This window comes from Eschscholzia californica, unplaced genomic scaffold (assembly GCF_041429995.1).
Source record: "Eschscholzia californica isolate CP2 unplaced genomic scaffold, dmEscCali1.0.p SCAF_4, whole genome shotgun sequence".
In the NCBI taxonomy this organism is placed as follows: Eukaryota; Viridiplantae; Streptophyta; class Magnoliopsida; order Ranunculales; family Papaveraceae; genus Eschscholzia; species Eschscholzia californica.
In genome coordinates this window covers 14976458-15000622 of record NW_028238461.1, presented here as the reverse complement: position 1 = coordinate 15000622, position 24165 = coordinate 14976458, and the positions used below count along the sequence as shown (strand labels likewise).

General features: G+C 35.7%; 4 protein-coding genes, 1 non-coding gene and 1 pseudogene across 13 annotated transcripts; 4 read left to right on the top strand and 2 right to left on the bottom strand.

Moving 5' to 3' along the window:
- LOC147543072 (pentatricopeptide repeat-containing protein At2g36730 pseudogene) lies at positions 1-3963 on the top strand (annotated as a pseudogene). The gene has a single exon (XR_015224186.1). The product of XR_015224186.1 is annotated as a pentatricopeptide repeat-containing protein At2g36730 pseudogene (transcript).
- Positions 2407-3963, top strand: LOC147543073 (pentatricopeptide repeat-containing protein At2g36730-like). Its single transcript, XM_086638054.1, has one exon. It carries the CDS (start codon positions 2407-2409, stop codon positions 3934-3936), a length of 1530 nt encoding a protein of 509 aa, XP_086494180.1. The 3' UTR covers positions 3937-3963.
- A 1435-nt stretch (positions 3964-5398) lies between these two features.
- Positions 5399-7405, bottom strand: LOC147543071 (DCL-like protein). The gene is made up of 2 exons (XM_086637458.1): positions 6883-7405; positions 5399-5897 (listed from the first exon to the last, which is right to left on the bottom strand). Exons 1-2 carry the CDS (start codon positions 7231-7233, stop codon positions 5550-5552), a joined length of 699 nt encoding a protein of 232 aa, XP_086493584.1. The 5' UTR covers positions 7234-7405; the 3' UTR covers positions 5399-5549.
- Positions 7406-10982: 3577 nt separating this feature from the next.
- Positions 10983-13606, top strand: LOC147543070 (aquaporin NIP2-1-like). The gene is made up of 5 exons (XM_086634996.1): positions 10983-11233; positions 11302-11526; positions 12743-12937; positions 13050-13111; positions 13213-13606. The coding sequence occupies exons 1-5, from the start codon at positions 11069-11071 to the stop codon at positions 13472-13474; spliced, it is 909 nt and encodes a 302-aa protein (XP_086491122.1). The 5' UTR covers positions 10983-11068; the 3' UTR covers positions 13475-13606.
- A 5462-nt stretch (positions 13607-19068) lies between these two features.
- LOC147543069 (uncharacterized) lies at positions 19069-22524 on the top strand. 8 transcript variants are annotated; one of them, XM_086637536.1, is made up of 9 exons: positions 19069-19132; positions 19501-19541; positions 20161-20422; positions 20574-20645; positions 21240-21316; positions 21464-21620; positions 21737-21817; positions 21908-21997; positions 22196-22524. In XM_086637536.1, the coding sequence occupies exons 2-9, from the start codon at positions 19504-19506 to the stop codon at positions 22310-22312; spliced, it is 894 nt and encodes a 297-aa protein (XP_086493662.1). In that variant the 5' UTR covers positions 19069-19132; positions 19501-19503; the 3' UTR covers positions 22313-22524. The 8 variants fall into 8 exon arrangements, with proteins under 8 accessions (XP_086493662.1, XP_086493666.1, XP_086493659.1 ...); XM_086637540.1 differs by having other exon boundaries at positions 22170-22524; XM_086637533.1 differs by having other exon boundaries at positions 19501-19550.
- A 383-nt stretch (positions 22525-22907) lies between these two features.
- Positions 22908-22981, bottom strand: TRNAI-AAU (transfer RNA isoleucine (anticodon AAU)). The gene has a single exon. It is a non-coding gene; the product is annotated as a tRNA-Ile (tRNA).
- Positions 22982-24165: the final 1184 nt, after the last annotated feature.

Sequence of the window (24165 nt, the reverse complement as noted above, 5' to 3'; positions counted from 1 at the left end):
ATGGGTAGATTTCCAAGTCCAACGGCTCATCGTCTCTACCTCCCAACCAACTTTAACCATAATTTGAATTCTCCCTCTAAGAAACAAAAATGCCTCTCCCTCCTAAACGATTGTTCTTCCATGAAAGAGTTAAACCAAATTCACTCTCACCTCCATACCTCCGGTCTTCAAACAGATCCACTGATAGTAACAAAGATCCTCCAATTTTGTACCTTATCCCCGTTTGGAAACTTAGATTATGCTCAAACTTTACTCTATCGTTCTTTTAATCCATTACCCACTTCTTGGAACGATCTGATTAGAGCTTATTCAATTAGTAATTCACCCAAAAATTCAATATTGGTGTTCCTCGAAATGCGTAACAGAGGAATTAGACCTAACGATTTTACTTTCCCTTTCTTACTCAAAGCTTGTGCTAAGCTTTCAGCACTTAAAGAAGGGAAGCAGATTCAGGTTGAGATTTTGAAGAGTGGGTTGGATTTGAATGTTTATGTTCAGAATACATTGATTCATTTCTATGGGTCTTGTAAACAGATTCATGATGCTCGAAAAGTGTTTGATTTAATGTCTCTTAAAACTGTAGTTTCTTGGAATGCTATTATTACTGCTTGTGTTGAGAATTCAGTGTTAGATGAATCAATTATGCTTTTCGCTAGGATGAGAGTTTCTTGGTTTGAGCCAGATGAAGCTACTATGGTGATCTTGCTATCTGCTTGTGCGGAGCTTGGAAACTTGAGTTTAGGGAAATGGGTTCATTGTCAAGTGATAGAAAAAGGGTTGTTGATAAATTGTCAACTGGGTACGGCGCTTGTCGACATGTATGCCAAGTGTGGAGCTGTAGATCGTGCACGATCTTTGTTTGATAGGATGCCTGTTAGAAATGTATGGACTTGGAGTGCAATGATATTGGGGTTAGCTCAGCATGGTTTGGCAAATGAAGCTCTCAAACTGTTCACCAAAATGAAGACTACTTCAATTCACCCTAACTATGTAACTTTTCTTGGAGTTCTTTGTGCTTGTAGCCATTCGGGACGGGTCGAAGACGGGTATAAATTCTTTCACGAGATGGTTGACGTCTACGGAATTCAACCTACGATGACACATTATGGTGCAATGGTGGATATCTTAAGTCGATCTGGTCATCTTCTTGAGGCTTATACTTTCATTTTGAACATGCCCATTTCCCCAGATCCGATCGTGTTACGGACTTTGCTCAGTGCCTGTAACATCCATGATGTTAATGGTAGTAGCGGGGTCGGTGAGAAGGTGATGAAGAAGTTGTTGGAGTTGGAACCTAGAAGGAGCGGGAATTTCGTGATGGTTGCTAACATGTATGCCGAGGTTGGGTTATGGGATGAAGCAAAGAGTGTGAGGAAGGTAATGAGAGAAGGAGGGTTGAAGAAAATGGCAGGAGAGAGTTGTATCGAGCTAAATGGTTCTATTCACAGGTTCTTATCTGGGGATGATTCGCTAGTTGATTATGCTGGGATATATCCATTACTTGATGAATTGAACTTGCACATGAAACATATGATTGGAAATTACTGAATTTGTTTCTCGATATCAATGTCGGGGGGTCGGAGTTGATATTTGATTGAGTGTGATCTCGCTAGGTCATGTTTGGCTGGCAGGAATGGAATGCTACATTAACAAGAATCCCGTTCGGTAATGATGTTTTTTGTGCGTTGAAATTCATCAGTAATTGCATTGTCTAAGTTGATTAGGCATCTCTTTGGAAGAGGGACCCCAAACCCAGTGGGAGGTTACTTTACGAATCCCTCTCCATTGGAATCATCATCAACTCTCTGACAAACCAAACAATATTGTAAGGTACTCTGATTACTATGAATCACATTTACGGAATTGTTATTCCTGGCCATCAGATTTCTTTCAAGTGCCCTAAAATGGCCTTAATGAATGAACAGATACACGGGTAGCAGGTTTCGACATTCTTGAAGACTACTAGCGAAGTTGCATTCTTGATTTCTCTAAAGGGGAAATGGACCCATTTTTCGATTACTTGACAATGAAATATATTTCAAAAGAACTTCCAAAGATCGTCTATGTTATACTATAAAATGGACAAACAGATTCGTCAAAGGAGAATGGAGTTAGTCTTGATACATGTAACAATTATTGTTCTAGAGAGAAGCTAAAATGAAGCTTAATCAGATGACGAAACATTCAGTTTCTTTTACGATTTGATCTCTCTCGGTAGAAATGGCTTCAATGATGAACTAGTGATAAATTTTATTTCCAATGCATAATCTAAGCGCTGAAAGCTTGTCAAATGGAAATGGAAGAAAATGGTTTATTTTACAATAGTCCGGATTTATTTTAAGACTATTTTTCCAAAATATTTTTGCTTTGCCCAAAACATGGCCTTTGTGAGCATAGACCAACGGCATGGGTAGATTTCTAAGTCCAACGGCTCGTCGTTTCTCCCTATTAACCAACTTTAACCATAATTTGAATTCTCCCTCTAACAAACAACAATGCCTCTCCCTCCTAAACGATTGTTCTTCCATGAAGCAATTGAATCAAATTCACGCTCACCTTCATATCTCTGGTCTTCAAACAGATTCACAAATAGTAACAGAAATCCTCCGGATTTGTACTTTGTCCCCATTTGGGAACTTAGATTATGCTCAAACTTTACTCTATCGTTCTTTTGATCCATTACCCACTTCTTGGAACAATCTGATTAGAGGTTATTCAACCAGTAATTCACCCAGAAATTCAATATTGGTTTTCGTCGAAATGCGTAACAGAGGAATTAGACCTATAGATTTTACTTTCCCTTTCTTACTCAAAGCTTGTGCCAAGATTTCAGCACTTAAAGAAGGGAAACAGGTTCAGGTTGAGATTGTTAAGAGTGGGTTTGATTTCAATGTTTATATTCAGAGCACATTGATTCATTTCTATGGTTCTTGTAAACAGATTCATGATGCTCGAAAAGTGTTTGATTTAATGTCTCTTAGAAATGTAGTTTCTTGGAATGCTATTATTACTGCTTGTGTTGAAAATTCAGTGTTAGATGAATCAATTATGCTTTTTGCTAGGATGAGAGTTTCTGGGTTTGAGCCGGATGAAGGTACGATGGTGCTCTTGCTTTCTGCTTGTGCTGAGCTTGGGAACTTGAGTTTAGGAAAATGGGTTCATTGTCAAGTAATCGAAAAAGGGTTAGCCATAAGTTGTCGATTAGGTACAGCTCTACTCGACATGTACGCGAAGTGTGGAGCTGTAGATCGTGCACAGTCACTGTTTGATAGAATGTCTGTGAAAAATGTATGGACTTGGAGTGCAATGATCATGGGGTTAGCCCGCCATGGTTTTGCAAATGAGGCCCTCAAACTCTTCACCAAGATGAAGACTAGCTCAATTAGACCTAATTATGTAACTTTTCTTGGAGTTCTTTGTGCTTGTAGCCATTCAGGACTGGTCGAAGACGGGTACAAATTCTTTCGAGAGATGGTCGACGTTTACAGAATTCAACCTGTAACGCCACATTATGGTGCAATGGTGGATATCTTATGTCGATCTGGTAAACTTTTAGAGGCTTATTCTTTCATTTCAAACATGCCCATTGAGCCATATCCCATTGTGTTGCGGACTTTGCTTAGTGCTTGCAAAATCCATGACGCTAGTGGTAGTAGCTGGGTCGCTGAGAAAGTGATGAATATGTTGATGGAGTTGGAACCTAGGAGGAGCGGAAATCTCGTGATGGTTGCTAACATGTACGCCGAGGTTGGGTTATGGGATAAAGCAAGGAGTGTGAGGAAGGTAATGAGAGAAGGAGGTTTGAAGAAAACGGCAGGGGAGAGTTGCATCGAGATAGGTGGTTCAGTCCATAAGTTTCTATCTGGGGATGATTTATTAGTAGACTATGCTGAAATATATCCGTTACTTGATGAATTGAACTTGCATATGAAATAAGAATAATTCCATTTTGCCCCATAAAAATGACCAACTCACCAAAATGACCCTATAAAGATGCGCAGCTTGCAGTATTGTCCTATTTTTTCTTGGCCGGTGTTACGAGGAAATAAAAAAAATTTCGGGGTGTGAAGTTTTGGGTGGAAACAAAAAAAATTTACTTAAAATTTTTTGGTTCCTCCAAACAACCAAATCCTTAACACATTTCACCTTCTTCTTTCTTTCACCTGCAGCTATCATCTCCGGCGGCTTCCACCATCTCCGGCGAATTCCACCATTTCCGGCGACAAATTTTTTTTTTTTCCTCTCCATCTCCGGCGAAGGGTAGGTCCCTCTTTGCCGGAGCTCGTCTGGTTTGAACAAACCAGGTGAGTTAGGTCTCTTCAGACCAGGCGAGTCTGGTCTGTTCAAACCAGACGAGCTCCGACCCCCTTCGCCGGAGACAGAGAGAAGAGAGGGAGAAGAGAGAGAGAAGAAAGAGAGAAGAGAGGGAGAAGAGAGAGAAACAGAAGAGAGGGAGAAAGGGGAGAGATAAAATGATGAAGTCGGCGCCCGTCGCTGGCAAATCCGGCCGGCGACTTTTTCCCAGCGACTTATAAGGTGCGTTTGGTTTGGTTCTTTTAGGTTTCCACCGTCTTCCCGGAAACTTTTATGCTTTCCCCAAAACAGTGGCCTTTTTCTTCCTTTAGTCAACAGCAAAAGATATCTTTTCCTGAAAACCATTTTGGAAAATTGAATCGTACAGATTATTGAATGAATATCTTGGGTGGTTTTTCAATGAGATTAAATAAACCACCTTTTCGTTTCAGTTTCTAGATGGTGGTGGTAGTGGTCACAAAAACGAAGGAGAAGAGGGGGGAAGAAGATGAGAGTTTTTCTTTTCTTTTGCTGATGGGGTCATACAAAGAGCAGATCTCAAGGGCACCCAGGACAGTTTCACGCCTAATCAGGGCACAAAATAGGGCACCCAGGACAGTTTCACGCCTAATCAAGGGCACAAAATAGAACGATAAAAAAGGAGAGAAAAATTATGGTGTTAAAGTGACTAAGAAATACGCACAGGGTGCCAAAACGAAAATTTGTCCTCTAAACTTGAAGTGCCAGACCCTCCACGTCACGGGTCGTCGCCTCATAAACGGGCGGTGCCGGACCATTTCTGGCCGACAGGGCCAGTTGACCTATGGATCCTAATGTAGCTAACACCCATATCAATATCCACCTTCCATACAGAAATATGAACAACCTCATCCAACCAGACAAGCTTAAACATGCAAATGCCCCTGAGTAATATGCCCCAAGGCCTGAAAATGAGCACGATTTTTGCTGCTTAGAGTTTTGTTCCAATCTGTCACGAAACAACCCTAGCAACAATTAAGCACATATAACTGTTCTCTTAAATTTGAGAACCACATCCTTCATCTGGTACAAGTAGGAAGAGAAAACTTCAACCACGATAATCGAATACTCAATTCGGAATAGTCAAAATTGGGATTAATAACTTAAATTTGTCTCAACACGTCCTATAAAGCAAGAATTATAAATAAAATACTAGCTACCTCCAGAGCACAAATTAAACCAGTTTAGGAACTCATGGTGATGTGAACTTCTTCAGCTTAGTTTCTAGATCGGCCACCTCTTCCACGGCCACCACCACCTCTCCTTCCACCACCGCCTCCACCTCTGCCTCCACGGCCTCCACCTCTACCTCCACGGCCACCACCACCCAGTCCTTTGTTAGCATCTTGGTTTACTTTCATGTTTTCAGGCAAAGGTAGTATGTGATCAACACACTTCCTGAAACTAAAGTCATCCACAGATTCATCTTCCCTAATGAGAAAGAAGCAGCGACTTTTCCACATTGGGTGATATCGGATTTGGAAGGCTTTAATCCCTCCTCCAATCTTCTTGTCTGACTCTGTGTGTCCCTTCTTGAGCAAGTCAAGCAAGATCATGTACTCGTACTGCGAGTAAAAAAAGCAGTACCAATCGATCAATTATCAATCAATAAAATAATGATAAAAAACTGAAACAAGTTGAAGGTACTAATGATGATAAACTAAGAATGTAGTATAATATAGATATATTGAGGGCCAATTGGCTGACACGATCATTTACTTCCAACTAAAAATGGCCTTACAGCAAACCCCAAAAGATATAAAGTAGGTGTCTCTGAGTAGATTTTGTTAGCCCTCCGTTCTTCTTTGATCAATTCCATGAATGGTTATCAATTAAGTCGGTTCAGGGTTTTATTCCACCATGTAAAGAGTTGCGAAACAGAGAGGGAACACAAACTATACTTCGCGTCTGGTTAGAACATCCAACTCTTCCATCTTTTAGCCAATTTATATCTATTCAAATGGGTATTACAGAAAATAATTCCCTCGTGCTCGTGAAGAAAAACTAACAATATAACATGGATTTCTGTCTTCCCTGTTCTAAAAAATTCCTTGAATTCAATGGCCTAAGATATTAAATCCGAAAAATTGGAAAATGGGAATTAAACACTGCTAAATTAGAACCATAAACAGTTGGTATTTCCTAAAAAAGAACAGCTTAAGCTCAATTGGCCAGACTTGACTTCAATCTCCAACTAGTTTGACAACTCTTAACTTATAAGAAACAGATTTGGGCAACTTCTACTTAAATCAATGGTTCAACTATTTAGCATCAAATGAACTAAAAATTTGAAAAACCCTAGACTGTTATTGACCATTTCTTGTTTAAAACAAGTTTTTTTGCTACACTTTTTTACTGAGATTCTATCATTTCAATAAACCTGCTATAATCTTTTGCTATACAAATTAAGCAAGTTCATCAAAACCCTAACCTTGATTCCTATGTTGCTAAAGTTCCCACCTTTAATATAAAAAAAACAGATTGATATATGAATTATAAAATACTCATGACGAATTAGGGTTTAGTAAAAGATTGTGAGAAAAATTATACCTTGTTGACATCAAGGTTAGGAGGCCAGTAATGAATAAACTTGTGAAAATAATCAAACATCTCAATCGAAGTATTAAATTTCTTCGGTCCAAGATTAACAGGTTCAGACATTTTCTCATCTTCTTCCTCTGTTCCTTGACCCTTTTCAAGCCTTTCTTCCTCAACCGATTTTTCAACCTTTTGTTTCTTTGAAGCACCATCTTTTTCTTCTTGATTTTCATCCCCGTTTTGTTCTTCTTCTCTCGATCGTTTTGAATCACCGTTTGGTTTTGAGGTTTGATCTTCGGTTTCTACTTCCATGTTTTCTTCGGTAGTAGCTGTTTGAGGAATCTCAGGAACTACTTCAGCCATATCTTCTTCGAGGGCTCTGAAAAAATCTAGAGAGAGAAAGAAGAGTGGGAACGGAGGAAGGAGAGAGGGCGTATTAGAAACCCTAGAAGTGAACTTTTATAGGTGAGTACAGTTAGAGAGAGAGAAGTAGAAAGAGGGGGAAAAAGGCTTACGTATTTTCTTTGTTTAGGGTACGGTGGTTACTGTCTATAAGAGGTATAAACTAGGAGGTCCCACGTTTATTGGTTGACCCACGTCTTTATTTTGTTATTTCATGAAAACGTGGGTAGTTTCCACTCCATAGGAAAGAGTTATTTACTTTTTGGACTCTTAGGGGGGGGGTAGTGGTTCAGGACATTGGAGGACACTCAGAGACAAAATGTTCCAGAGACATTTCAAGACATTTCGGGACATTTGTCCGTAGACAAAATGTCTTTATGGACATTTCAGGACATTTGATTCATAGACAAAATGTCTCAGAGACATTTCAAGACATTTGGTTCATAGACAAAATGTCCTGGGGACATTTCAACATATTGAATCCATGGGCAAAATGTGTAGTGGATATTATTATTATTATTATTATTATTATTATTATTATTATTATTATTATTATTTATTATTATTATTATTATTATTATTATTATTATTATTATTATTATTATCTCATCATTGAAGGATAATTGGTAGACATTTATTATTTTAATATTATTATTATTGTCAAACCATATGAAATAATATATTTGTACTCATGTTTCAATAATATATTTTTCGACTTTTGTGGACATCTGTGGATATCTGAGGACATTGATGGCAGTTGGTAGACATTTATTATTTTAATGTAATCATTATTGTCTAATCATACGAAATAAATTTGCCCTACTACTTTGAAAATATATTTTTCGACTTTCGTAGACATCCGTGAATATCTGTGGACATTGATAGATATTTAGTTGATATTTATTATTTTTAATATTATTACTGTCTTACCATATGAAATAAAAAAATTAATTAATATTTCCAAATATATACTTTTCGACTTTCGTAGACATCTGTAGATATCTGTGGACATTGATGGACAATTGGTAAATATTTATTATTTAATATAGTTAAATGTTAATATAATATAATATAATATAATATAATATAATATAATATAATATAATGTAATATAATATAATATAATATAATATAATATAATATAATATAATATAATATAATATAATATAATATAGTATAATATAATGTAATAATAATACAATAATATAGTAATATAATAATAAGATAATATTATAATAATATAATAATATGATTTGATAATAATAATTATTTTTATTACCTTCCTTACTCAAATATATAATAATAATAATAATAATAATAATAATAATAATAATAATAATAATAATAATATAATAATAATAATAATAATAATAATAATAATAATACAATAATATAGTAATATAATAATAAGATAATATTATAATAATATAATAATATGATTTGATAATAATAATTATTTTTATTACCTTCCTTTCTCAAATATATAATAATAATAATAATAATAATAATAATAATAATAATAATAATATAATAATAATAATAATATAATAATAATAATAATACAATAATATAGTAATATAATAATAAGATAATATTATTATAATATGATTTGGTAATAATAATTATTTTTATTATCTTCCTTACTCAAATGTCCCCAAGTGTCTTCCATATTTTGAGAGACATTTTCTCTCCAAAAGCTCTCCAAATTTACACTAAAATGTCTCCAAATGTCCCCAAAAATAATTTGTCTTGAAATGTCCCTAATTTCGTGTCCCGAACGAATAACACAGACATTTGGAGACATTTGAAATGTCTCCAACCAATAACACGGACATTTGGGGACATTTGGAGACATTTGAAATGTCCCCAACCAATAACACGGACATTTGGGGACATTTGAAATGTCCCCAACCAATAACACGGACATTGGGGGACATGAAAATGTCCCCCAATGTCCCCAACCACTACCCCCCCCCCCCCCTTATTTTGTGACCAGTTTCTTTTTTGGTCACTTATTTTTCGTAAATTTAAAATTGATTTTCGTTTTTAAATCGTCAGTTATCTTTAAAGTTTAAATTTACAAAATTACTTTTTTCTTCTTCGTCCTTCACAATTTTGATCCAAGGTTAGATCATTCATTCTTGAAGATGGTGGAATCAAAAAAGCCACTTTCATTTGTGTCTTAACTAAATCGGTCAGATTTGATGAAGTATTCATGGAGATTCTATGATATTCAATTGAAAAAAGAGGTGGAATTGATGATGATGTTGGTGGTGGTGATCAACTTCAGTAGTAATATCAAATAAACTAGATCTTCAATGTCGCTGATTCAGTTTACTTCGTATGAGAAAATATTTCTGTGAGTGACTTGTCGTGACAAAATTTATTGAAATTTCTCTTTAATCTCCTTTACCTACTTTCAGTAAACCTAAGAAAAACAATATATACTCTTCCTCTGTCTATGGAGCTGAAACGACCAACATTGTCAGAGAGAGAAAGTTCTAGAGAGAAAGATGAAATCTGTGTTTGAATTAGGCAGTGGCATTAATATCAACGTCTTATTTTGCATTGAAAACGCTGCAAGTTCGTAAGTTGTGGCCATTGATGCGGCAACGCAAACAATTCCAAGATTGATTGATTTTGAGTTTGAGATTTTTGAAATTGATGAAGAAGGAGAAGGAGATTTATAATCATTCTACTCTCTCTCTCTCTCTCTAAGTTATGGTTTACTTTTTTTTGTTAAGAAGTTATGGTTTACTTGGTTTTCTAACATAGATGCAATTTCTGTTTTGCCTCATTTTTTAGAATAAGGGTAATTATGGAAACAAAAGTACTAAGAGTTAAAGTTAACTAACGATTTAAAAAAAAAAAGGAAGCTAATTTTGAATTTACAAAATAGGAGGTCGAAAAAAAGTTGGTCTCAAGCTAAGGGCCAAAAATAAAATAACCCAAAAAAAATTAGATTGACAACTTATAGACAAAGAATTCAGCAATAACAAGACAATTCGTGATAATTCAGATGAAGGATAATCTGATCGTCCCAAGCAAACAAATTAGAGACAATCACTTTAATTTTTTATTCAATTGATTTTGACAATCCAAATCTTGCTTCTGTAATGAAAACTCTTAGAGGAACTAATGGGTGCAACAACTATCTGCCAGCGAAGATGAGGACAAAGGTATTAACATACTGTAGCATAAGATGTTACGGTGATTGTCATCTCCCTAGGGGGAGTAAAGGGCAAAAAAAACAAAAAACAAAAAAAAAAAAACAAATTTAATTTTGGACCCAAAATGAAGATAATTCTTTCTTTTTGATAGATCCACTTGGAATCTTAGATTATTGATTAAGATTAATGATTAAGATTAATGAGAGAAATGAACTTTGAATAGAAAATATTATGACTTAATGTATGTCTACTGGGCTTATGTCAAAATGACCCTCTTTTTACAACATCAATATTCAAACTCTAGTCTTTCCCGTAGAAAAATATACATGTGATCACTCAACCAAAATGAATTTTAAAAATGATTACTCCCTTTAAGATTCAAACCTCATCTCCAAATAAGATAAACACACATTTCACCACCCAATGACCCAATGGAATCCAAATTTCACAGTTTGGGTTTGAGTTAAAGAATAAAAATGTCATTTTCAATTCTTTTTCTTGTTGTATACATAAATTTTGAGTGTAGTGAAAAATAAAGACATAGTATTAATAACTAGTAGGCAGCTTTTGCATCTCAAACTCATCACTCAATATTTCTTCTTCCTCTCCTCTGAATTCCAAAAGAAATGGAAACAAATCCAAACACCAAAGATGACTTAATCGAAGATCAGCACCATTCTAATATGATGAGAATCATGTCAGTCGAAAACCCAAGACCCAAAGTTTCTTCAAAACTCAATTTCATTTCCAAATTATTTCAAAAACATTACCCACAAGGCTTTCTCAAAAAGGTTAATTTTCACCTCTTTCTCTCTTTAAACAATCCTCTCTCTCTGAACAATTCTGTTTTTCTAAACAGGTGATTGCAGAAATAATAGCGACATTCATGTTGGTATTTGTGACATGTGGATCGGGTGCATTAAGTAAAAGTGATGAAAAAAGAGTGTCAAAATTAGGAGCTTCGATTGCTGGTGGACTCATTGTTACTGTTATGATATATGCTGTGGGTCATATTTCCGGTGCCCATATGAATCCTGCTGTTACTTTGGCTTTCGCCGTCGTCCGACATTTTCCATGGAAACAGGTATCAGATAACCTCTCTCTCTCTTTATTCATCGTCGTCTTCTATTTTTCATGAGAACGTCTCATGTAATCTATATTTGTTCGTTCGTCATCTTCTTTTTTATGCTTGCAAAGCGATATACCAATTTCACATTGAAAGTTGATCAGATTTTGCCCAATGAATCAAGAGAGAGAAATCAAGGGTGAAATGTGGTCGTCTATATCAATTTTCTCACCTAAGTTAGAAAGAAAAGACAGACCCGTTATACAAAACTCAAGTAGTTTTTTATTAGAGAACATGTATTTTTCGAAGACTTTTTTATTCATTTTTTTTCTTACTTTTATCCTAATTGCATGACAAAAACCTTATACTATTTGCCAATAAATAGGGTAATTGAAACAAAAATAATTAATGGTTTATTTGAGTATTTTGGCTTCATTACCCTCACTTTTTTATAGGTGAAAACAACAAAAGTATTACATGATATATTTGTACTAATTAGGTTTTTTTAGAATTCTAAGTCCAGATTTGTTGTTCGTTAATTCGAATTTAGAAACAAACAGAGAAAAATCGTGTTTTTATTATTCCGATTCTGAAGTAAGGAATTAGAATCCGAAGAATATCGGTCCCGGTTCAATTTGATTCTCCATGACCAAGATATAGACGCATGGGTGGGAACAAAGGTTAGGTCCCATTCCCATCTAACTATATTAAAGGCATTGATTCCTTCCCAAACACACTGACCCATATAGGTTGTTTCTTGAACCCTTGGTGGGTCAAATTCAATTATTCTTAGCTTTTCTATATGGAATTATATAGGCTATACCCTTTTGTGGGTATCATAATCATAACATAAACTATCTTGCACGAAATGTCTTATAGGATTGAGTTGGATTGACCCTTATGTGAACTAGTGATACTGTTCATTTTAACATTGCTTTTAAAATGCGTCACACTTTAGCATCCTATCCAATGTGGGACTACTTACAACTGTAATATCTGTTCATTTTAACATTGCTTTTAAAATGCGTCACACTTTAGCGTCCTATCCAATGTGGGACTAGTTACAACTGTAATATCTGTTATTTGTTATTTGTGATAGATATATTTGTTGAGTTACATATATGTCACAATATGGCTCTAATAGAAGAAACAAAAATCACATAAAAAGACCAAATAAACGTAATAAATATTTTTCCTATTTTCCTACAGTTTGAATTCTAATATTGTTGTCTAGGTTCCATTTTACGCAGCAGCTCAACTAATAGGAGCTACGGTTGCATCGTTTACTCTACGCGTGTTACTTCACCCAATTAAAAATATCGGTACAACATCTCCTGCTGGAACCGATCTTCAAGCTCTAGTAATGGAAATAGTCGTAACGTTTTCAATGATGTTTGTCACATCTGCAGTTGCAACCGATACCAAAGCGGTAAATGTGATATTTACATTCTCTTGAAAATGAGAAAAACAAAGTGAACGAAACTTTTCAATTTGTCATATTATTGAAGTCTTGTACATATTATCTCTTGTAATTGTTATAGATAGGTGAATTAGCTGGGATAGCGGTTGGTTCCGCTGTTTGCATAACTTCAATCCTTGCCGGGTACGTATATTGTCAATTTTTTTTATTTTTGAATTATAGTTCATTATATTTTAATAGCATGAGATATGTTTAAGTTAATCTTGGATTATGTCTTGTTTCAGCCCAGTATCAGGTGGATCCATGAACCCAGCAAGGACTATTGGGCCTGCGATAGCGAGCAACCACTATAACGGAATATGGGTTTATGTGACTGGGCCTGTGTTAGGGACAATATTGGGTGCATGGTCATATAACCTAATAAGGGTGTCAGATAAACCAGTTCATGCAATTTCATCGTCAAGTTCATTTAAGATTCGTCGATTGCTTAGTAATGGTGAAGAACAAAACAACCCCAATAAGGATCCTCTTGCTGATGCTCTCTAGTTGAAACCTGTATGTGTATGTATCAATGTATTATATATGCACGAAGGATTATATATAAACGAAACGTATATGTATGTAAAATGTATGTGGATTTCTGTTGTACCTAGATGAAATAGACTAGTTTTAGAGGCACTCCAAGACTTGATAGCCCAACCCTCACGAAGGCTTAGCCAGTCTCTTTTTAGCAAAAACAAAAGCTACAATAATTAATCGAAAACAACAACTGATAACTCAATTAGTCTCCCATCTCTCTAGAAGACTAAGAGGACATGGGGTTCGATCATTAGTTTACCCTGTAAATTATCTCATGTAATTTATGGTGTAAATAAAACTAAGTAGTACTTGTTCAAGTGGTGTGTAGGGCCTTGATGTAGTAGATGGGTTCAAAGGGTCTTTCTATGTTCTTTAGGTCACAAGTGTCGATGTTATTGCGATGTATGTGCTTGTCAATTCATATTGTATTCTCATGATGTATCAATGATATATAATAACGTAAAAACTCTGAAGAGTCATTGTCTAAAAAAAGGATGACAAAATATACGAGTACGGCTTAAATTACTAGGCCCAACCCACAAACCTTCTTGATTTGTTTTAGTCACTTGACAAGTCTTGTATGGAACAAATGAAGATCACCGTAGCCATCAACGACCACTGTCTTCTTTTTTGCACTCCTCTCACAACCACCTCCCCTTTGTCACAAAGGAAGTGGATGTGAGAGAGATAGTGGTGGTGGTGAGCAATGGTGAACTGTTGTTGAGTAAGAGATACATGAGAAAGATGGAAGAGAAGATGTTGGTAAAGATGTAAATTTAGAGGAAGACTACGAGAAACATGGGCGCCAATCCGAGCACCACTAAAATTACCCAACCGAAAAATGTCAAGAAGAGAGTGGAGTGCAATGAAAGCCTTTTATTGTTGATCGTTAAAGGACAAAGATTATTCCCAAGATTCCAAACAAGTGTTCGTCTACTTCATTTAACGGAGCCTTCCAGTTTTCATCGTCGCTTTCTATAGGAGTATCTTTGTTGACGTGTATCCCTCATCCTTATGCTTTGGCTTATTCATCTTGTTCAAAATTACTAAAATATCCACCCCAATCTCAACTTACCAAGCAAAATTTGTGGATAAATAAATGTGACCGAGTAAGAATTATGAAACAAATTCTCCATAGGAATCTTATGTGATGGGTTGTGGTTCGTATTTCTGATGATATTGATACATTTAACTACGAATTGCAGGAAACCATATGGGATTTCTATCTAGATTGTGTATGTTGTTCTTGTATCCTAACATTACTTGATGGATAAAAGTTAATTTTGCTTTTCTACTTAGAGAACTACACGAGTAAACCCATCAAATGACTTCGATACATCACAAGATGTAATTGTTAGAATAATATATGTAATAGTTAGGGGTTGTTTAGTAATTTGCCCTTTAAGGGCCTTTTAGTCTTTTATCATTAGTATATATTTGTTAAGTTGTAACCCTAGTTTAATTGAATGAGATTTATAGCCTCCACAATGTTTCTCCTTTTCCTTCTTCTCTTTGATTATTGTTATTGATTTTCACATGGCATCAGAGCATGGTTCATGAAGTTTTTCTATGGGTTGAGTTAGAATAGGGGAGAAGATGAAGGTGGTTTTGGTTTTTTTTTTTTTTAGATATTAACAGTTTTACTAGTAGGATTTGTTGGTAGTCTGAAAATTTGATTTGAGTTTTGATTTAAGAAACCAGGACGGTTTTTGCTGGTTTTGGATTTTGGATCGGCTGGTTCTTTGGTAGACCGGTTTGGTGGGTAGTTTGGAGGAGTTGTATTTAGGATTTGAAAGGCGGTTTGGCTCGGTGGGTACTTTAGCAAAGAATTTGAGAGGTTTTTGAAGTCAAGGAGAAAACCAGGAAGGATTTAGTTGAAAAGGGGGATTGGAGAAGGTTATTAGATTGGACTTGGCTGGTTTTTGGGTTAAAAAAAAAAAGGTTGGCGAATGGCGTTTTTGGATGGGAAGATTAAGGGGGAAGTGGTATACCTGGGTTGTTTTGGATTTTGAAAGAAGATGGCTGATTTGGTTGGGTGATTTTAGTTTGGTTAAAAGAAGGGATTCAAATTTATTGGCGGTATTGGTTTGTTTAGGCAGTTTAACTGTTTAGTTTGTTTAGGCGGTTTGCGATTTGTTGGCAGTTTAGAAGAAGGTGGTTTACAGTGGTTGGATTGGTGCGTTATTTTGGATTTGCTTGGGTTGTTTTGAAGAATTGGTATTTGAAGGTTGGTTTAAGAGACTTGTATTTTAAGGGTGGTTTTGATAAATCTGGTTTTGAGAAGAGCCATTATTTGAACAAGGGTGGTTTTGGTGAATTTGGTTTGAAGAAGAGGCAGTATTCGAAACATAGTTTGAACAAGGGTGGTATTTGAACATGGGCTTGTTTGGTTGGAGTGCTAGCTGGAAAATCATTTTCTTCATTGGACCGTTTGGCTTCCGCAGGAAATTTATTTTTTCATTGCAGATCTGGTATTGTTACTTCGCACTTCTTCTTCGTATTTCTTTAGCTAGTTTGTTTGGTATTGTTTTGATCTTTGGTGTAAAAAAAAAAAGGTGGTTGGATGGGAGTTTCGATTTGATTGGTAGTTTTGAGTGGGCATTGAATGGTAGTATTGAATGGTGTAGGAGGTATTGAATGGTAGTTTGGCTGAGATTTGATTTGAGTGGTTTTTTTGATAAGGTGGTTTTGGAACTTGGAGGTGGTGGTGTTAGTGAAAAATTTGAAAGTGGTTTTTGGATTTGTCATTGAACTTGTTGGTAGTGAATTTGTTGGCGGTTTTGATTTGCATTTGAATATTGGCAGTATTGCATTTGGATTCTGGGTAGTATGACATTTGAATTTTGAGCAGTACTGCATTTGAATGTTGGCAGTATTGCATTTGGATTGTGGGCAGTATTGCATTTGAATGTTGGCAATATTGCATTTGACTCTTCTTCCTCCTCTTTTGGGCAATATTGCATTTGCATCTTCTTCTCCTCTTTGGACAATATTGCATTTGAATCTTCTTTCTCCTCGTTTGGGCAATATTGCATTTGCATCTTCTTCTTCTCCTCTTTGAGAAATATTGCATTTGGATCTTCTTCCTCCTCTTTTGGGCAATATTGCATTTGCATCTTCTTCCTCCTCTTCTCCTTTTGTTGTTTAGCAATATTGGATTTTGGTGGGCAATATTGGATTTTGGTGGGCAATATTGGATTTTCGATTTTGGTTGCGAGTATTGGATTTTGGTTTAGCGATTTTGTCGTAGTTTACAGTATTTGGTTTAGCAGTGACTTGTTCACCAAGTCACACTCGGTTTCACGCTTTCGTTGCTTAGTTAGCAAACTCTCGATACTTTTCAAAATCGCATCGTGAGTTTGATGGAGGGTGTTAGAATAATATATGTAATAGTTAGGGGTTGTTTAGTAATTTGCCCTTTAAGGGCCTTTTAGTCTTTTATCATTAGTATATATTTGTTAAGTTGTAACCCTAGTTTAATTGAATGAGATTTATAGCCTCCACAATGTTTCTCCTTTTCCTTCTTCTCTTTGATTATTGTTATTGATTTTCACAGTAATATGCTCGTAATTGTTATAATAAATTACTTCAAATGAAAGTAATGTGCCTTCTTCTCAACAAAAAATAATAATAATGATAATGTATCTTCTTGTTAATCTAATTCGATTTTATGTCTGCATTTTTTAGACATTTTCATATATTTAAAGTAAGATGTTAATCGAATTTTCAAAGAGTAAAAAAGTTATTTTGTTTCATAAATCTAATGTACCACTTAAAGAATTCGACTTGAATGTACCACTTAAATTAGACGTAAAACCTGATAAACACGCACGTATTTAAATAGGAACTTAATAATTAGTTATGACAAACTAATGCATTCTTGTAATCTTTCTATCGATGTACTTCCAAACTAACAACGAGGGTTGCGATCGTTGCAAGACTTAACCCAACAGTTTACGACACAAGTTGCCGACAGCTTACCCATTTTAGCGGAAGAGTGTGATATTTGTTACATCTATTAGTTCGTAACACCAAAAAGAATTTTATCCGATTATTTCATTTTTACCAAAACCGACAACAGGTTGGGATCGTATTTTTGTTGTATTGCGATTGATTAACATATTAAATTGTCGTAGTCGTAAAATTTAGCCAACATAATTTTCGGTACTTTTTAACACAATAAACTAGTTAAATCATTAATTAATTATTCATTAGCTAAAGATAATATTTATGTATTTAAAGATAAAATTTGTCGGAATATGGTAATATTAGAGAGAAAGCATTACACAACGTGAGAGTTTGGGTCTTCAATCCAACCAGTATCATAACTCCTGAACGTCCACCCAACCCAAGATCGAGGAAGGAAGCCGAATCACAAAAATTTGTTGCATTCTACTCGGTGAAATAGAGAGTTACTTATGGCTGGAAGGACCAATCTGGTCTTTCATAAAAAAGAACGGCACACGGAACTGCCATAAAACGACTTACTACCAAATTCGTCGATCACTTTACGAATATTTATTTTTATTTTTCATTTCTCGTTTTTCAGTTTCTGTATTTTAGACGGAAGTGAAAATCAATGATTTCTTGAAACTTAAAGATAGTTCATTGAAGTTATAGACACAATCCATCCTGTGATATATCAGACTAGGGGTGTACACGAGCCGAGCTCTTAACGAGCTACTCGAGCTCGGCTCGACTATTGCTCGTGCTCGACTCGAAGATTAACGAGCACGAGCTTAACACGAGCTCAAAATCGAGCTCGTTTATGTAAACGAGCCGAGTTTGATCATTCTTTAATGTATCACGAGCTACTCGTGAAAAACTCGTTTAACATACTCTTATAATTGTGTAGTACATAATTATGTATTAGTATTAAAACTCGTACATGAAATATTAACTATTAAAAAATTATCGGAATATGAATTATTAATCATTATTATTGTATGTGACAAATGATCATTGAAGTGTTTTGATAATTTAGAAAGTTTTAATTTGAAGTATTATGATAAACGGACTTAAAACAATGCAAGCTCGAGCTCGAGCAAACTTATACGAACCGAGCTTGAACAAGTGGACAATTACTCGAACGAGCTCGACAGTCAAATACACGAACTGAGCTTGAACATCTTACTGCTCGGCTCGGCTCGGCTCGAGTACACCCCTATATCAGACTATCACCCCGTGATGATGTATGCTCTATAATTCTCAATTGTGCTTATGAAATTGTGTAAACACAACATTTGTTCCCACAATCAAATGAAGTAAATTAAATAATGCACAAGGGTATTTTGGTAATAGAGAACAAGACGACGAAATACCTAACCGTCATGCATAGAAACAAAAAAAAGTAAGAGTCACGCAACTCTCTCTGATACGTGACAGAATTACTGAAAAACGTTAACAATTTACTAACGTCCGTTTACCGCGCTAATACCAACAAAATTAGAACCTATAAACGTTAACGTCCGTTACCGGAATCTAAATTAGGTTCGGAGTATCCGACCCGATGATAACCGTTTTTATACCTATAAATTGAGGGCCCTACTACTCAAGTACATGAACACTCAGCCCGCGCGCGAGCGAGCGAGAAAAGAGAAGCTTCTTCTCGCCCGACCAGTCCAAGTACATTTCTACTTACTCTCTCTCTCTCTCTAGATTTTCTCCTCCACTTTTTCTTTCTCCCTAGATTTTGTTCTGTTCTGCTCTCTCTCTAGATTTTCTCTTTCTCTCTAGATTTTCTCTTTCTCTCAAGTATATGAAGTCATTTTTTTCTTTTTTTCTAATTGCATGTTTTTTTTTCTTTCTGAAATTGGGGAATTTCTAGGGTTTACTCATTAGATTGAAGTGTTAGGACTTGAAAGTGAACTTCTTCATAGAGGATTTGATGATGATTTTCTAGGGCATTGACACATTATAACCGTTTGATGATTCTAGTTTTCAGATTTTGAGTTGAATTTCTTTATCCTCTGATTCGTGGTTTTATAATGCAGTAGATGGAGAAGAACAACAATTGGGGTTCTTCGGCGAAAAGGTTTAGAAGGTTTTCTAAATGCTTTATTTCAGATTTGGGAGCTTTAATTTGAAAATGTGGCTTTTTTATTTCAGATTTGGGAGCTTTAATTTGAAAATGTGGCTTTTTATTTCAGATTTGGGAGCTTTAATTTGAAAATGTGGCTTTTTATTTCAGATTTGGGAGCTTTAATTTGAAAATGTGGCTTTTTATTTCAGATTTGGGAGCTTTAATTTGAAAATGTGGCTTTTTATTTCAGATTTGGGAGCTTTAATTTGAAAATGTGGCTTATAGGTGGTGTTTGTTTAGATCTGACTCGTCTAAATCTGAATTGGCTGACTCAAATCGACCGTGATAACCAATCGGACAACATTCTGAGAGAATTTCGACTTTTGAGTCAATTCAGACCTTAAGTCAAATTTCGTATCTGAACCTGACTTGTCTGACTCAAGTAGACCGCAAATCAGCCTGAATGTGTAAGGAATCAGACATCACGAGTCGGACAAAAACAAACCGTCTGAAATTTGACTCGAGACAATTCAGATTTCAGATCTGACTACGGAAATAAAAACATTCCCATAGTGTGATGGAATTTTGAAGCATCATGTCTAATTATTGTTTGTTGATTTTGGTGTGACAGAACAAGTGGAAATAATTCAAGTGAAAGGATAAATTTTAATCAAGGAATGGGGGATCATCATATAATTTTGCATGTTGATAATCTTCTCAAGCCCGAAAATTTGTCTTCCATTAGAGGACCTAATGTTCCTGAATTTGAGGGAAAAAATGATGATCCTGATGAAGATGAACCACTAATTCAGATATTAGAGTGCCGCATTTGCCAAGAAGAAGATCACTTGGTGAATCTAGAGAATCCATGCTTGTGTAATGGTAGTTTGAAGGTATACCCTTTCTTGAAATCTTTCTTGGTATTCAAATTCGATGTTTTCAAAGTTATTTTAGACTAATTTCATATTTGGGTATTTGAATTATGAGGCATTTTCTCTATGAATTGATTAATGAGCTGAAAAATCTTATTTTTTTAAAATCTAGTTTGCTCATAGGAAGTGTGTTCAACGTTGGTGCAATGAGAAAGGAAATACAATTTGTGAGATCTGCCAGAAGGTATAGATTCTCATTTCTTTGTCATCATCTCCATCATGTATTAGTGGTGTCCAACGCGTCATGCCGTGGTAGCCAGTTGTGGTGTGTCTAACACGCCATGACAACGGCTCTGAGACGTTGCCATGGCGTTTCTAGATGTGGTGGGTTTGTACAGGGTTTGCCGTGGCATTTCCGGGTCGACACGGACTGTTGGCCACCACTATCATGTATTGCTTAAAGATAAGGGTTTCAATTGTAAGTAATGCATGTTTCTCAAAGTTTAAAGATGGATTAGGGTTTAGCGGAAAAAAAGAAGAAGAGCTAAGAAAAAGTATTTCTTTTTAGTTTATTTCGAAGTTGGAATTTTACGAATTTGCATAAGTCACATTTTACTTGAGCTATTTTCATGAGCTTCATCAATGTAGTTATTGATGATTAGGTGCCTAAACACTACCCACTAGTGAATTTAACTTCGAATTTGAACTAAAAGTTAGAGCTAAATCTCTATCTAGTTTGATGATTATTCGCATTTAAATGATCCTTGACCATGACTTTCAAGTTCATTACCTTTTGAGTTGTGATGATACCAGTAACCATTCTGATTCTAATGTGCAGCCATTCGAGCCTGATTTTACTGCACCAACTCCTACGCCTACTCCACCACGCTCGCAGGATACTGCTGTAGATATCAGGCAAATGCTTCTCATGTCTAATTTCAGGATTAGGGCATTGCTTTTTTCTGCTTAGTTGTAATTAGTCCTTTTTAGGTCATTTATGGCTATTCGACTTACTGAGTTACTTTCTTCCATGTTCTCTTTGTTCTCGGATTCGTGGTGCAGTGAAAATTGGACAATATCTAGCAATGCCAGAGATATGCATGACCCTCGGCTCTTGGCAATGGCAGGAACAGGGCGCAATTTCTTAGAGGCCGACTACGATGATTACACTATTAGAGATACCAATGGATCTGCATTTTGTCGATCGGCCGCTTTAATTGTGAGTTCGTTTTGAAGATTAAACTTTTAATGACTATTTATGATCGATTTTTGCGAATGTCTTGTTGATTAAAGTCTTCTTCTTTACCTAATGTATTTGTCAATGTTTAATCGTAGTTAGTGGCACTTCTACTCTTGAGGCATGCATTATCAATTACTGGTGTTGATGGTGATGCTGATATTGCTACTTTTGTCGCAGTAAGACAATAAAATTCATATTCTTGGTATTTGATATTCATGGTTGTCGTTAATTATATTGCTCAAACACGTTGAATGAATTTTGAACAGCTGTTCTTGTTGCGGGCAATCGGGTTTCTTTTACCATGCTATATCATGGCATGGGCCGTCAATATTCTCCAACGTCGAAGACAAAGAGAGGTTAGTTAATCTCTTAGAAGCACTGTTAATAATAATATATTTTGTGTCTTATATCTTCTTTTAAACTAAATCTGCAAACTTGAAAAAGGGGTTGGATGTGGATTTGAATGGGAAATTAAGCTACCGACGATGATATAGATGATAATATGAAAGAGAATTGACCCGTCTATAGTATTGTCTGTGAATTCGTTGAACCAGGATGAAACAATTGGGGCAGCAACAGACGTGGCCATTGTGCTACAATCTGATCAAAATGGAGGATTGCAATTCACTATCGGACTCGCTTCTGCCATGGATCCTCCTCACGGCGAATAGATTCAGTCAATGACACGACCTACTGTAATTATTATCCATCTGTTCAGGTAGGTACAGCCGTACCGTTTCATGTTTGTTCGAGAGAGAGAAAGAGGTCGTTTTTTATTCCGTTGTAGTTGATTTGTGAGAAGTGTGTCGATGTACAGTCTTATATTTTGTTTTGGAGGAAGAGTGAGTTGCTTGCTCAATGGCACAGCTGAAAAGTTCATGTTTAATGTGTTCTCTCCTTCTCTACTCTTTTTCAGTTTCAATAGATATATGAAAAGAAGACTCTTCACTCCCTGCCACAATCCGGGCTGAATTCCGGAGGGGTATGTGGCTGGACAGGACTTTTAGAGAAAGTAAAACTATTTCTCTCTAAATCCTACCCCATCACATTTTGATCAGGTTTCGACCGAGATTGTGGCCGGGCAAAGTAACATCGTTGTAAATATATTGTTTCCTCTTTTTAAGCTCTCTATAAGATATTTTGATTTACAATTTTGTTAATCTATTTTTACGATAGTAATAATAAACGCTTCTTTGGGAGAACGGAAAAACAAAACGAGAAGAAGAAAGTAAAAATCTGGAAAATAAAACGAAAAGGAAAAAAGTTTGGCCCATGCAGGTCTCGAACCTGCGACCTTCGCGTTATTAGCACGACGCTCTAACCAACTGAGCTAATGGGCCAGCTGATAATTGTGTCTTGTTTCTTTGCTTATCTACCTCACATCCAGTAAGATATCTAAAGTTTTTTGGGACAATGGTTGTTGCCTCAACTTCAAAGTTCAATCCATTCTGAATAAGACAATTCATAGTTAGAATACTGTCTGCTCTTTATGGAAGGGATGTTGGATCTGCGCCTATAACAAGAGCACAAGAGTAACAAAATGATCATTCACACCTGAAGAACATGATCAGCAATGGCAAAAGAATTGTAACAAGGGGCAATTTTATCATGAGAGTTATTTCTTTCTCACTGGGAACTTGTCTCGGTCGTTGATATCACCTTAAGCTCGGTGCTAATTTATGTCAAAGTGCCTCTGAATCCCGAGTGTTTATGCTCTCTTTTTAATGTGATCTCGTTGCTATGACCCTCTAAACCTAGATTGGTTGTGCGCACTAAGCGCAACCTCTGATCTTAGAGCGGTTGTGCTCCCTAAGTGCAATTTTTTTTTCAAATGACCTCTAAATCCGTGATTATGCAATGTTTGCTCGTCATGAATGTCCAATATTACTTGGTTATTTTTCGTTATCTACACCAAATCAAAACTTGATTAACAACCAATTCAGTCGTCTCAATAAAGAGGATGTCAAAGTTGTCTCTTCAAGTTATTTTCCAAATTGCACTTTAGGTTTAATCCTCCGTTCAATTTGCCGGAAGGTAATGAGATAAGAGACCAAGGGAAGAAGGAAACTCAGAAGAATAACCGGAATATGACTCGAAGACGAAACAAACATATAGTAGATTAGGATTTTTTTTTTTTTGAGTCAAACGATTAGGATTTCTTTTATGTTTATCTTTTTTATATGTTTCTATTCTTATAACAAACAACATCTTCAATATTAAAAATAAAGTTAAAGATGAATCTACAACTCACTCCAATTTCTTAATCTATCAATATCTATGTCACTACGACCTCGTAGAGGAAGGCTAATGACATAAATATGTGTACTCACATGTGTAACACATTTGGTGGAATATCAAAATCTTTGAAAAGAATATGGTTTATCTTATGTTGGCATTTGTCCTATGGGAAGAAACATTATTAAAGCAACATTATTCAAAATTTGGTTTACAATTCTCATGTATTATAAGAACTATATACTCAATAAAAGGAAGAGATGGTCCATACATGGATAATAGAGCAACT

What these genes read in the sequence shown, in the direction of transcription:
- LOC147543073 (XM_086638054.1), top strand. Translation starts at nt 2,407, where the DNA reads ATGGGTAGATTTCTAAGTCCAACGGCTCGTCGTTTCTCCCTATTAACC.
- LOC147543071 (XM_086637458.1), bottom strand. Translation starts at nt 7,233, where the DNA reads ATGGCTGAAGTAGTTCCTGAGATTCCTCAAACAGCTACTACCGAAGAA. An exon ending in CTAACCTTGATGTCAACAAG is followed by an intron (nt 5,898 to 6,882) that starts GTATAATTTTTC and finishes TTTTACTCGCAG; the next exon opens with TACGAGTACATGATCTTGCT.
- LOC147543070 (XM_086634996.1), top strand. Translation starts at nt 11,069, where the DNA reads ATGGAAACAAATCCAAACACCAAAGATGACTTAATCGAAGATCAGCAC. An exon ending in GACATTTTCCATGGAAACAG is followed by an intron (nt 11,527 to 12,742) that starts GTATCAGATAAC and finishes ATTGTTGTCTAG; the next exon opens with GTTCCATTTTACGCAGCAGC. An exon ending in TTGCAACCGATACCAAAGCG is followed by an intron (nt 12,938 to 13,049) that starts GTAAATGTGATA and finishes TAATTGTTATAG; the next exon opens with ATAGGTGAATTAGCTGGGAT.
- LOC147543069 (XM_086637533.1), top strand. Translation starts at nt 19,504, where the DNA reads ATGGAGAAGAACAACAATTGGGGTTCTTCGGCGAAAAGGTTTAGAAG. An exon ending in TCGGCGAAAAGGTTTAGAAG is followed by an intron (nt 19,551 to 20,160) that starts GTTTTCTAAATG and finishes TTGGTGTGACAG; the next exon opens with AACAAGTGGAAATAATTCAA. An exon ending in TGTGTAATGGTAGTTTGAAG is followed by an intron (nt 20,423 to 20,573) that starts GTATACCCTTTC and finishes TTTAAAATCTAG; the next exon opens with TTTGCTCATAGGAAGTGTGT.